This window comes from Calypte anna, chromosome 26 (genome assembly GCF_003957555.1).
Source record: "Calypte anna isolate BGI_N300 chromosome 26, bCalAnn1_v1.p, whole genome shotgun sequence".
Classification (NCBI taxonomy): domain Eukaryota; kingdom Metazoa; phylum Chordata; class Aves; order Apodiformes; family Trochilidae; genus Calypte; species Calypte anna.
In genome coordinates this window covers 2,597,577-2,610,668 of record NC_044271.1, presented here as the reverse complement: position 1 = coordinate 2,610,668, position 13,092 = coordinate 2,597,577, and the positions used below count along the sequence as shown (strand labels likewise).

At 48.8% G+C, this 13,092-nt stretch overlaps 1 protein-coding gene across 1 annotated transcript; it reads right to left on the bottom strand.

Moving 5' to 3' along the window:
- Positions 1 to 4,141: 4,141 nt before the first annotated feature.
- On the bottom strand, positions 4,142 to 7,014 carry IL10 (interleukin 10). The gene is made up of 5 exons (XM_008500697.2): positions 6,868 to 7,014; positions 5,566 to 5,628; positions 5,141 to 5,293; positions 4,495 to 4,560; positions 4,142 to 4,234 (listed from the first exon to the last, which is right to left on the bottom strand). Exons 1-5 carry the CDS (start codon positions 7,012 to 7,014, stop codon positions 4,142 to 4,144), a joined length of 522 nt encoding a protein of 173 aa, XP_008498919.2.
- Positions 7,015 to 13,092: the final 6,078 nt, after the last annotated feature.

Below are 13,092 nucleotides of genomic sequence, written 5' to 3'. Positions count from 1 at the left end.
CTGCAAAGGGCATCCCCATCCTCCCCATCCCCCAGCTCTGCCTGGGCTCTGCTGCTGCTGCTCAACACTTCCCACAAAATCAGGGGACTCCACGTGTGACCCACTGCCTCTGCAGGAATGGGTCAGAGTTTCACCACAACAGTTTTTATTTTTAGTAGTTAGTAGGAAAAAAACCCCCTCAGTCCTCACCCCACCTCATTTTTAGTAGCAAACTTCCTGCTAAGGGAAAAAACCCAAACAAATATATATATTTCTGACTCTTGGGAGGATTGGTTTTGATGAAAGTCTGGCTCTGCTCCAGGTAGATCATCAGGGTTTGCTGCTACCTGAGAGAGGAATCAGGAAGATTTTTTCCTAGGCTGTCAATGAGAGAAGGAGCTGCTGCTCTTGGGCTGGATTGGCCACACTGCCCCTGGGGTGTTTGTTTCTGGCCTGATGGTGGTGGTCTCCAACCACCCCTGGGGAACTGAAGGTCTGGTAATCCTCCTCTCTGCTTAGACCAAATCTCCAACTCTTTTTCTCTAGGGTTTAATATTTAAACATTTTAGGATATTGTTGTTGTTGGATTTTGGTTGGGGTTTTTTTTGGTTTTGTCTGGTTTTTGGGGGCTTTTTTTTTTTTTTGGTTTCTTTTTTAAACCCAAGAACTGATCTAACCACCTGCAGCAGCAGCAGCTGGAGATCTGTGGCACTACCACTTTCCAGAGGAGTTGCAGCTTTTGGCCCTGGGAGCATCGCTGAGCCCAGCAGGGGCTGGGAGCTGACTCAGGTTCCCAGGGGCTGAGCTCTGAGGAAGAAAAAACCCAAGAAGGAAACCATTTGCTTCTGTGGGATTTAAAAAAAAAAACAAAAAACAAACAACAAAACACCCCAGCAAACCACCACCACCAACCTATGTGACAGTCGTGTGCTCTTACTGTAACACCCAGAGTGACTTTGAGGTTGGCAGGAACTACATCAGCACTATGGGCCACGAGGATCCACCCCAAGCATCCAGCAGCTGCTGGGGTGCAGGAGAAGCAGAAATGTGGAGGGGAGCCCTGTCCTTTTTTGTTTTGCAGAGAGAACCCTGTGCTGGGTCTCATCCTGCAGGTCCTGGTGGGTTCCAGGAGCCCCAGCCCAGCTCGTCCTTCCCCAACCATCCTGCTCAGAGCTCACCCTGTGGTTGCTACCATAAAAAAATACTTTTTATTGTGGTTTTTTTTCCTCCCATCACTGATGTTTTGGGCACATGTTGTAGCTGCTGTTGGGACCCAGCAGCTGGCAGGTTGGGGCAAACCCTGGGGAGATGCTGGTGCTCTGGTTCTGGTTTGGGGAAGGTGTCATGAGTTGCACGAGGACTCACAACGGTGCCTTGGGTGTCTCAGCCCTCAGGCTTCCCCTTGGAGGGGTTTCCCCTCTCTTTTTTTAAAGCAGTGTGTCTGGCAGAGAGGGACTGGTGTGGACAGGGCTGAGCTGGCAATGGGAAGAGGACTGCTCGGGGCCAAGGCTTGGGGATGAATCATGGTGATTGCTCCTCTGCTGGAAATGCCATTTTCTCCTTGGTGAATGCTGCCTCAGGCTGCCCAGACAGTTCTGCTGGGCTTTCCAGAGCCCCCTTCCTAAAGCTTCTTGGAGGTGATCCGTGTGTTTAGTCAGAGGTGTGTTCTGTGTGCTTTTGCTCACCAGAGCTGGGTCACATCCCTCTCTTTTGTTGACAAAAGGTACAGACTTTGTCCGTGGCTTCCATGGCAATCTGAATGGCACTCGGTTCTCTCTCCTTCAAGTGAACTCACTTCCCAGGCTGGGAGCCCTGCACCACTTTTCTCAGTCCCTCCAGCTCTTAATCCACTTTTGGAGGAGCAGGACTGCATCTCCAGGTGGTGCCCAGCTCATCTCTGTTCCAACATCCCAGCCAGCCATCCCCTCCAGACTGCTCACTTGCTCTGCTTCTGTTTTCTTCCCAATAAAACATCTCCTGTAGCATCATCTGTCTGGAAAACTCTCTCTGGACAAGAGGCATCCCTGAGCATCCCCTGAGCATCCCCAAGCAGAGCCCAGGCCCTGGGTCCCTTCACCAGGGTCCTCAAGCTCCTTCCCCCAGCTGGGGACGTGGGCTGAGAGCTACTTCTTGCCTCCCCGTGGAAGAAAAGTTGTACAAAAGAGACTGAAATAGGTGCAGAGGGGTGAGGGGAACATGTGGGAGCCGCTGGGCTGGGTCAGACCTGGGTTTCTCAGAAGCAGAACTGGGGGTTCCCACCTGAGCTCTTTGGTTGAGGCTGAGGAAACAGCAGGTCTGTTGTTAATTGGGATTAGTCTGGTTTTTAGCTAATATTTGCTATCTAATCCAGGCTCAAGGCCTCATCCTGGCTGGGAAAAATTGTGAAGTTAAAACTAATTCAGCAGATAAAGGGTGTGTGTGATTATTGATGACCTTCAGGGGTGTAAGCAATTAGTTAATTATAAATGCTTTGGAAAGGGCAATGCCTGAAACTCCTGCTAGAGTTGGAGGCTGCAGAAGCTCAGGGGAGTGCCTTGAGGCCAGTGTTTCTCTAAAAAAATCACTGGGAAATGTTGTGTTTCAGCAAAACTGGTGAGATATTGCACTGGAAGGTGAGGACCATGGGTGTTTCCCCTTCCCTGTGCTTCCCCATCCCCTGGGCTGGCTCTGTGCCTGCTGGGATCTCCCCACGTACTGGGGCTGATATTTCCAGCCCTGGTACCAGATTGAGAGAACACAAGACTTGTTCTTTAGGAGGTCTTTATTAGCAAAAATAAAAGATTTCTTTCCATACAGATAAACCAGTCAGGAGATCACAGGAGCCATGGCCAAGGAGCGGTGACCCCCAGCTCAGGCTGGGATCCTTCAGCTCTGGCACTGCCCTGGCTCCTCCAGCAGCCCTGAAGTTGAGGCATTTGGTGGAAAACCAAGGACAGAGTTGGCTCAAGAGGAGCTTAATGTGTCCTGGTAAGAAGTTTAATTTAAATTTTACAGCCTTTGGCTCCCGCGCTGCCCTTGAGCCGCTGCCACCCCAGAATGATCCCAGTGACCCATGGAGCAGCATTCCTGCCCCTGCTCTGGGATAACCAGCTTCCCCAGGGCAGGCTGCCAGCAGGAATACCCTTCTGTCACCACAGATATCCAAACAGAATAAATCAAGTATAAATAGTTTCTCTTCGGTGGTAAATTCCAGAGCAGGCAACAAACTGAGGGCGTTTCATCACACCCTGGTGCTTCTAAATATTAGAAGCAAAATGCCTCTGGATTAGGGAATTTTCCTCTGGCTTCATGTTCTGTAGAATTCACAGGGGTGGGAGAGGGGGAAGGAGCCCAAAAATCTGGCTCCAGCCACCCCCCTGCCAGCGGTTTTAGGAATTTGAATGCAAATTACCCAAGCCACCCTAAAATGGTGGTTAATTAAATGTCCTCTGCTTCTAAAAGAAAAAGAAAACAACAGGCACCAAAGCAGTGAGTAAAACCCAATCAAAGACTGGAAAATAGGAATATTAACCTTTGAAAGTGCAGAGTGACCAACCCAGCAGCTCTGGATGTCTCATCCTTAGCAAGATTTAATTCAAGTTCTATTAGAACCAAACATTTCATTCCTACTGCTATATTTTTTTCTTTAGTCTGGACTAATACAGAGGTGGGGTTAATGATTTATGGCTGTGGCTATAGATAAAAATCATTTGATTGCATAAATAAATAGAGGGATAGAACATTCTCATTTGCTTAAACTTGAACTTTGCTGAACTCAGAGCTGGAATTGCTCCTGCCCATGCAGCCCTAGGCAGAGAAATTGCACTCAGGAAAAGCTTTGCTCATTCTCTGCTCCCAGAACACTGCTTTGGGTGTTTTGAAGCCATGAATAAACCAGCATCATCACAACACTATTAAAATATTGAACAATAAATAGGCTTTTACAGGCTCATCACCCTTTTCTTCAGAACATTGTAAACACAAACACTGAGGTATTAGGAGTAATAAATATTAAATTCAGCTGATAAAAAAACCCTTTAAAATACAATATTAAACCTGAAGTTATTGACCTGTAATTCTTGACTTTAGCACAAAGATAACTTAATCCCTGGTGTGTTCTTGCAGCCTAAAACCTGAAAAACCAGCAGGGTTTTGTGTGGAAGAGGCAGAGCTGGGGGTGTTCTCACTTCTCTCTCTTCATCAGCAAGTACTCTTCAATGTAGTTGATGAAAATGTCAAACTCTCCCATGGCTTTGTAGATCCCATTCTCGTTCATCTGCAGGTGAAAGCCAAGTCCCTTTCAGTCTGAATGGGAGGATCCAGGGGATCCACAATTGCTGGAAACAATCTCCTGACACCTCCAGTTTCTCAGCTGGAGAAGCCACCAGCTGCCCCTTCGAGCACCACGCTCTGGATTTCCCTGCCTTGGTACTTAAACACTTCAGGAACTTTTTTGGGTGCTGAAGCTGGCAGTAAAACCCACTTCCTCAGTGGGTTCCTCCCAACCTCAGTGCAACCACAGGAGCAGAACTTTACCTTATCAAACGTCTCCTTGATGTGCTTCACAGTTTTGCTCCTCTTCTCACACGTGAAGAATCTGTGCTGCAAAGGGGCAAGAGGAAGGGCTCAAACCTGGGCTTTCCTTCCCTGGGGGCAGCAGATCCCCTCCTGTTCCTCCTCACTGCCTCTCCCCACCTTCCCATTCCTCACGTGGGGCTCCAGGGGCAGTGACTGCAGCTGCTTGGCACCCATAGGAGTGCAAGGGGCACCCCTGGATCCCTCTGTCTGACTCAGCCATCAGCTGCTGATGGGCTCCAGGCACAGTTCCAGGAGGTGTCATCATGTTGCTCCAGCACCCAGGTAAGGGTGGGACCCTCTGACCTCCCTCCCTCCCTTTCCCCCTTTATCCCGGCTCTGTTGGGAGGGACTGGGAGCAAGCAGAGCCCAGTTCTTGGAGTGATGGAAGCCTGGAGAGCAGGGTTAGGAGAAACCCATCCTTTCTGGGCTCTGCCTGCTCCTCTGCACCACCCTGACACCCGTGCCCCAGGGGAGACCTGGTGCCTGCTCCCCACATTCCTGTTGCTCTGCCTGGCCCCTCCTGGGATTTCAGAGCAAGGAATTCCCCCTGGAATCCAGAGCAGGGATTTAATGCCCCTCTCCCAGGATGCTGAGCCCCACTCACACAACGCCTTATGGTGGCTTTCAGGCTGAGCAGCAGGTTGCCCAGGTCACCCATGCTCTGCTGGTGGAGGCTGCTGGACTTGATGGCACTGGGCAGCACATCCTCCAGGTAGAACCTCATCATCTCTGACACCGACTGGCAGCCAAAGCTCCCCTGGGGAGAGAGGAGGTAAGGGTGCTGGGGATGCCATGCTTGGGAGGTGTTAAAAATCCAAATTGTGGTGGTGGGTTGAGTTCTCAGAGCATGTTGGTCTCAGTGGTTGGCAGCAAGGGGGGAACCAGGTCACACATGACACAGCAGTGACACTGCCTGGCTGCAGAACTGGCCTTGTGTGACATTAGGAAATGCCCCAGCACAATCTGCTTCCTTTCTTGCAAACCACTGACTGCAGGATAAGGGATTTAGATAAGAATTGTACTTCTTACCTTAAATTCCTCCAGGAGTTCTGAGCCGAGCAACTGGATGCTCAGTTCTTCATCTTTAGATTGCTGCAGGAGGATGCAAAGGACACGTGAGCTTTACTTGGCAGTCAGCTCCATTTTTCCATTTGCCCTCCCAAATGCTCATTTTAACTTGTTTTTAAGGACACTGGGAACCAGAGCCACCTGCTCATTGCTCCATCCTGTTGCAGTGCAGGTCCTGCCAGGGGGAGGCAGGGAGGGCATCACAGACCTCAGTGACATCGATTCTGTGACTGTGAAACAAACTCCTCCTGCTCACTTCAGTCAGGATCCTGATGCAAATTGCACCTCTCTGCCCCTGGGTGCCCAAGCCCTGGCAGCCCCTGGAACTCAGGGACCCACCCAGCCTGCCCAGGGGTAATCCCCCCCTCCCATTTGTTGTTATTTCTAAACCTCCAGTCCCAGGGGAAGGGATCTGCAGGGGGGGGGTTGTTCTTGTGGTGCCTCTGGTGCACTTGGGGCTCTGGGAGCATCACCTCCTGGCACCAAGGTGCCAAAGCCTGAGGTTAAAGCTTTCCTTGTCAATAGGAACAGGGAGAAGCACAGAAAACTTTAAAATCTAAAATCTTGGCTGTGTTCAGTGGATGAGGACCACAAGCCATGAAGTCAGTCTTGAGATTTAGTCTGGAGAATTATTTTGTTTTATGTCTGCACCACACTGACAGGAGCTAAAACAGGAACAGAGCTGTGACCCACCAGCTCTATCAGTACCAGTACCATCAGTACCAGTGCTCTGACAAATGCTCTGAGTGGATCTTGGGCTCCTTTCTCAGCATCCTGCTGAGAGCTGTGATGGGAAGCAGTGGCCTCGGACAGGCACAGCAGCTCCAGCCATAAAAGATCCTGCTCAGGCTTTTGTGGTTCTCTCAGAGAAAAAGTCTGCAGCAAAAGGTTTCCCTTTTTCTCTCATGTCAGCTTCAGAGAGGTTGGGTTTCGTTGCCCTGAAGGAGAGACTGTTTCCTTCCTTTTAGTTCAGTGAATAACTTGGCCTGCAATATTTCGGGGCAAATCTGGGTAGGAAGGTTCAGGAGGATTCCTTATGAAATCTCTTGAGTTCATTAGAATAAAAACCAGAAAGAAACCCCACATCTCAGTGAGGGATGAAACAGAGCTGCCCTTCCTCAACCCAGCCCCAGCCAAACCATTTCTGCTGGGAGGAAGCTGTGCAAACCCCCCCCCCTTTACCCAAATCACTGAACTCTGCAAAAAAAAAAAAAATAACCAGGAAAAACGAGAAGTAGGAGAGACCAGCAGGGTTCTACTTACAAAATAGTCCTTGATTTCCTCAAACTTGATCCTCAGCTCTTTGAGCTTTGCAGGCAGGAGCTCGGAGAAGTGGAGGCAGGAGGAGGGTGAGGAGTGGGTGAGCAGGGGGCTGGGGACCAGGAGCAGGAGCAGGAGCAGGGCGGGCATCCTGGGGCTGCTCACCTCACGTGGAGAGGAGGGGAAAGAGCAGATCTGCAGCTTTCACCTTGATGGAGCCCCTAATTTATACTCTCAAAACATCGCTCAGTTTCCTCTCCCCATTTCCTGGCGAGCAATATTGGGGTTTTAAGTCATTCATTAAAACCAAATGTCAACTTGGGTTTCCCGTCAACTTGGGTTTCCTGTTCTTTTGACCCCCCTCCTCTCCTCACACCCCATCAAATCTTTTGTGCTTAGACTTTGCATTTTTTTTTTAATTATTATTTTTTTTTTAATCGTTTGCTTCTTGTAAATTTAAATGTGACTAAAGATGAAAGCTCCAGATACCATGTGGAGAAGAAAAGGTGCTGTGGAAAGCTACTTCTGCATTCTTATGGCTACTCTTTATTTTTAGCTGAATGCCTTATTGTTAGGGGAAAGAAAAGTGTTTCTATTTTGAAACCTCCTTATCAAACCTGCACTTAGGATCCCCAGCACTGCATAATTAGCAGTATTGCTTTCAGTCACCCTTCAGAACACCCTTTCTCCTCTGCTGTTCTAATGCTATCCTGCAAATACACACAACAGCCTTAAAGGTGATTCTTTTAATGTCTGCTTTTTCCCTGGTAATCCACATTTCTGCTGAATTTGAGGTGAATTTTCCCTGCCTTCAGCAAATGCAAAGGTCCCCAGCTGTGCCTGGCTGCTAAGGGGTTTAGTCCTGAGATTTGCTGGGATGCAGGGGAAGAACCCATCCCACTGGGATGCTCCTGCAGGGCAGCTGGCTGGGAGCAGGGCTTGTGCCATGGGAGTCACTCTGGCTCTTTAATCCGATTTAATTTCCTAGAAATGGAGCCCCATTCAAGTAACCCAGTGCTGTGTGTTCTGTCCTGAGACTTTTTGTCCCAGTGCTGATAAAACGAGCATCTCAGAGCTGCAGATAATTCCTCTGACGTCTCCTTTTCCGCTTCCCTCTCCCATGCTCTGTTTCTGTGTATAAATTTATATTTGTACACACACACCCCCTCCTTCCTAGTGATAAAGATTTCACTGGGGAATTTGGGAATCTCTTTTCCAAGAAAGGGAAAGTGAAGATAAATTTCACCTTTCTGAAGCCAGAGGAGTTTCTTGGACAGCTCTGGTGACACTTTGGAGCAGTGTTCTCCCCAGCACATTCCTTTGGACAAACCCATTCTGATTTCCTTCCCTGCACTCAAGGTCTTTTCAGCTGAATTTGCAAACCCCTCTGAGGGAACTTGCTGCAACAAAAATGCTGGAAAAATGCAAAGTTTTTTTTTTTTTTGTTACCATATATCTAGATTTTATTCAAGTTTTCCTTTTGGGAGCAAAAGGAAGGAATGTTTGGTGTTCATAGGGATGAGTAAGAGTGAAGGGGAGGGGGCATTAGTAATCCAAAGGTTTAAGGTGGGGACAATGTGGGGCTTTGTCTTCTGGTTTGTTTTCCTTTGGTTCTTGGTCTTGACTCTTCCAGTGGGGAGGGGGAAGCTGCTCCCCCTGACTCACTGCAGGCATCACTGCTCCAGCTGAATCACAGCCTGGCTCAGCTCTGTGCTCACCAACTTTTCTTCCCCTCTCTAAGGCAGCCGTGTGGTTTCTGCCCTTGGCTGCCAGCAGAAGAGATGAGAAAGGTGCAGGGCAAGCAGCAACAGAGAGCTCAGACCAAACCCAGTGGTGTGAAACTCAGCCCACTACCACGGGTGGGATCCCACCTTTCCCTGCTTTCTCCCTTGGCTCCCACCCTAGGAGGTTTTCCACTTATCTGGGCTTAACTCAAAGCTGCCACAGGTCAAGATGTCTTCACTGCCAAGATTATTTGGACAGCTGCTTAAGTTTCATCAGGGCACTGAAACTGGTGCAGAGAGATGCTCCAGGGGGGGGGGGGATGATGTTGGGACCCACTGACCCAGAGTGGGTCTGTCCCTGACCCAAAACCCAGAGACAAATCTGTTCCCTTCAGTGAAAGATGCAGCCCCAGCACTTCTCTGCAAACTGGGGTCCCTTTAGGAGTTGGTATTTGGGTGGGATGTGAAGCAAAAGGATCTTTGGGCACTTGGCAGCAGCACAGTGCTGGGATCTCTGCCTCCTGCTGAGGGGCTGAGCATTTCTTTCCAAACTTCTCTTCTTTTGATCAGCCTCTGGGGCTCCATGAAGTCATTTCTGTTTGACACCTGGGGTGTGCTGAGCAGATCTTGTGCAATTCCCTCCTCCCTGTTTTGGAAACTGTTTTGATTTGGGTTTTGGCTTTTTTTTGGGGGTACAGGGGTAAACCAGCAGCATCCACTCCACAAAGGAAACTGCACCAGGCTGCTCTGTTTACCTGCGTTTCCTTTGCTGTCTCTTGACACTGCGTTTTCACTCTGACTCACTCCTGCTGGGTGCTGGGGAAACGTGGTGACTCTGCAGTCCTAGGGAGCAGCTGCATGAATGAAGAGAGCACCTTTTCCTAAAGAGTGTCCGGGGGATGTGGGTGGATTTCTAAAGCCTTAGGAAACACCTCTGGTGACTGCCAAGATGATCAGTTCAGGAAGGAAAGTGCATTGCTCAAAAGCTGCTCATCTACTTTTTTTACCCCATCTCCCACAAGCTGCAGGTTCACCAGGAGCAGGACAGCAGGACTGGGGTTCTGGGCAGAACAGGTTATTTAGGGAAATTTATTATTTAGGGAAATGCCTTTTTCCCCCCCAGAGTGGCACTTTGGGGTCCCAAGCTGCCCAGGCAGGGCACAGGGGCTGGAGCTGTGGTGACATCTCCTGCTGCTTATTACAGGGGCTGCCTCTCCCTGGGGCTTTTTTCTTCTTGTCAAGACACAAGGTGGGCAATTTTCTGTGTTTTTTTGATGCCTTTTTATTCCCTATCATTCGGACAAAGGAACATTCTGTGTTTTTTGCCGTATTCTCGATACAGCTCAGAGGATCCCCTCAGTTTCCCAGCTACAATAATGCTGTGTTTCTTCCTTTCCTTTTCAAAAATTCCCCCTTTCTAATCCCTTCAGATCTGGGGGAAGCAGAGGCTTGGTGGCTTTTTATTCAGCTGGTGTGAGGAGCAGTTTTGAAGTGATGGCATTTGCTCTCTCAGCAGCCCCATTGCTGATGACTAACAGTTCCTGATGGGTGAGGTACAAAGTGCTTTCTCAGTGTCTTGGTTGGGTTTTTTTTGCTGCTTTTATTGTTTTTTTTTCTCATATAAAATTCTTTCTCTTGCTGGCAAGGCATGACAAGACATGACGTTGGAGTTTTCACTTCTGGAAATCTGCTTTCTAGCACCCTCGTCGGAATTTGCAGTGTGACTCATTACAGGTAAATCCCAAATTACCCTTTGGAAATTTAATTGATGTCATCGTTCTGTCTTGTAACATCCAAGTGTTCAGAAAGAGGTTACTAAGCATGAGTAGAAGCTGTTCCTGTGATCTCTGATGTGTCTTGGAATGTGACACAATGAACCTCATGTAAGAAGTTCACAGAAGTTCATAGGAGGTCCAGAACTTTGTTTGATTTAAACCAAGAATCATCACAAAAAGCATCAAGAAATGGAGATTTCCAGCTGTAAGTTCAATGTTCTGGTGATTAACTGAGACAAAACTGCACTTTTTTTTTTTTTTTTTTTTTAATAGTAGACATCAAAACCCCCAATCCCTGGAAATCTTCAGAAAGAGAACAGAATCCCTGCTGGATTTCCTGGGATTTCAGGGTGTCCTTTGCCAACCCTCTGGGTGACTGGAGGGGATGAAGGAGGAATTCCTGGGGGAGCACAGTGTGACTGCAGGAAAACCAAAAAGGCAAAAATATGGAAACTGGTCAAATAGGTGACTGACCCAAATCTCCTGACTGACCCAAATCTCTCTTTGCACCACCCTATTTTTTCAGCACCCTGTAGAGGCAATTCTGAGCATCTCCTGACTCAAAGAGGTCATTTCACAAGTGCTGCTCTGGTGAGTTTGTTTTCTAGTTTTGGTATTAGGAGGAGGATGTCACTTTTGTCATGATTTAGCACCAACACTCTGAGCACTGCTACAAAGGCAAATTATTTATAACCCTAAATGGTCACAGGACAGAAACTGGTTATCATGGTGTGAGAAATCAGATCCTGCAAACCAGCTGCTTGGATGCTCAGAATGGGATGATTTGGGCTGAATTTTGGAGGCAGCTTCACTCACTTTCCCCAGCAGCATCCATCCATCCATCCCTCGGGCTGCAGCCAAGCATCAGGCTGACTCCCTCACACAGGGGGAGTTTAAGAGTGGGATTTTTTTTATTTTATTTTATTTTTTTTGCATGATGCCAAACAGCTCACACTGCAGGTTGAGAAATCCTGGGCTTTCTTTCCCAGCCCCTGCCAGGCAGAGGAGCACATGTGGGGCTGATGTGGCTGCATGTGATGGCACATGATGGCAAGTGGTCCCCAGGGCCACCAGCCAGGCTGCAGCAGCCCTGGTGCTGCCAGAGGATTTTCCCCAGGCTCCTCCTGGGGCTTTCTGTGCCAAAATCATCTGTGTGGCTCTGGCTCTGTGCTGGTGTCTTGCTCAAGCAGAAGCAGAGAGGTGATGGCCCCACAAAGCTGCCCCACACCTCACCTTGTGAGGCTCCTCGGGGCAAAGGGAAAGGGGTTTGGGATGAAGATTTCCAAGAATTCACAGCTCAGAAGTTGCTGCTGGGATTGCTGCCCTTGCAGAGAAAAAGGCAATAAAATGGAATTGTTGGAGGGTGGGTTTTGCATGGATTGGGTTGATTTTAAGTTGAGGAACTGTTAATTAGGAACCTCAGAACCAGACGCATGCCTGGCTGTGCCATGGGCAGGAAGAATTGGCTTGATCCAACCTAGGTGAGCAGAGATTTTTTTAAATCTGCTTTTCAGAAGGTGTTAAATAATTTGTTCTTAAGTTTCTACCTCCCTGTGTTCAGATTCCACTTATGGTTGTTCTGTTTGGTTTTTTCTTTACAGAGAGGGGGTGATGCAGCCTCTCCTGCCAGGCACCTTAATGCCAGAGAACCCAAAGGAAAAGGGAGTTTGGGAGCTGGGCTGTCTGTCTGCTCCCCTCTGCTCTCCTTGTGCTTCTTGGGCAGCTGTCCTGGGATTTCCCTTTTTGTGGAAACCTGAGTGATGGGATCAGGCACTGAAGTCCCTTTTTGTTTTTTTGGTTGTTGTTTTCCAGGTAGATTTTGAGGGCTAGAGCTGGGAAATGGCAGATGAATCTGAATGGTGGAAAACCCCTCTCACTGAAAATGGTGTTAAAAAAAAAAAAAAAGAAGAAAAAAAAGAGAAGGAGAAGAAGAAGAAAGATGTGAGGCAAACTTCCTCTGCTGGCTGGTGGGGAAGGAGAGCTGGGCAGGTCCTCACCAGAGCCTGGCTGCAGAAATAAAGTCCAATGTAAGAGCCAGAACCCTTGTAGTGCCCCTGATTTACATCTATGGCTAGGAGGGCTGTCATTTCTGTTGTGTCTGGTTTATGTTTGTGGCTAGAAGGGCTTTTGCCATTTTGTCTCTGTGGGTCCACACACATCCAGCCCCAAGGAAACCAGCTCTGGCCCCTGATGGTTGTGAAATGGAGGCTGAGCTGAGTCCCAAGTGAACATTTTGTACTCAAGGGAATTGTGAACCCAGCCAAAACTGAAACCCGTGCCTGGGGAGCTGGGTTACACTCAGACCCCCCCTGCTAATGTACTGAGACACAAGTTTCAGTTTTGGTGAAAGCTGAAGCTGTGACAGCTCTGCCTGGCTCTGGGGGTGATTCAGTTGCTCCCCAGATAACCCCACGGTGGAGCTGAGAGCAGTGAGCACTCATTTCTCCTCTAGCAGGCATCATTTTTTGCCTGCAAAATCAGCACCTTTCCCCTTCCCAGGTGCTGGGAGGGGCAGGCAGCTCCCCTGCCTGGTGTTTGCTGTTGATTCTGGCCTTAATTCTTTCAAAAAAATAAGGAGAGGAGGAAGAGGAGAGCTGGCTGATAGGCACAGGCATTTCACTGCCATCTGCTCCTGCCTGGAGATGGCTCCAGCATCCTGGCTCTGGGTGGCAGCAGCAGGGGATGTGCTGGGTGTTAGGGAAAATCCCTGTCCTTGGAATGAGCTGGTT

Bases quoted from the DNA above. Each gene is read 5' to 3' on its own strand.
- IL10 (XM_008500697.2), bottom strand. From the start codon at position 7,014: ATGCCCGCCCTGCTCCTGCTCCTGCTCCTGGTCCCCAGCCCCCTGCTC. The intron at 5,629-6,867 runs GTAAGTAGAACC...ATCCTCCTGCAG, and splicing joins AGGAAATCAAGGACTATTTT to CAATCTAAAGATGAAGAACT. The intron at 5,294-5,565 runs GTAAGAAGTACA...CTCTCTCCCCAG, and splicing joins AACTCCTGGAGGAATTTAAG to GGGAGCTTTGGCTGCCAGTC.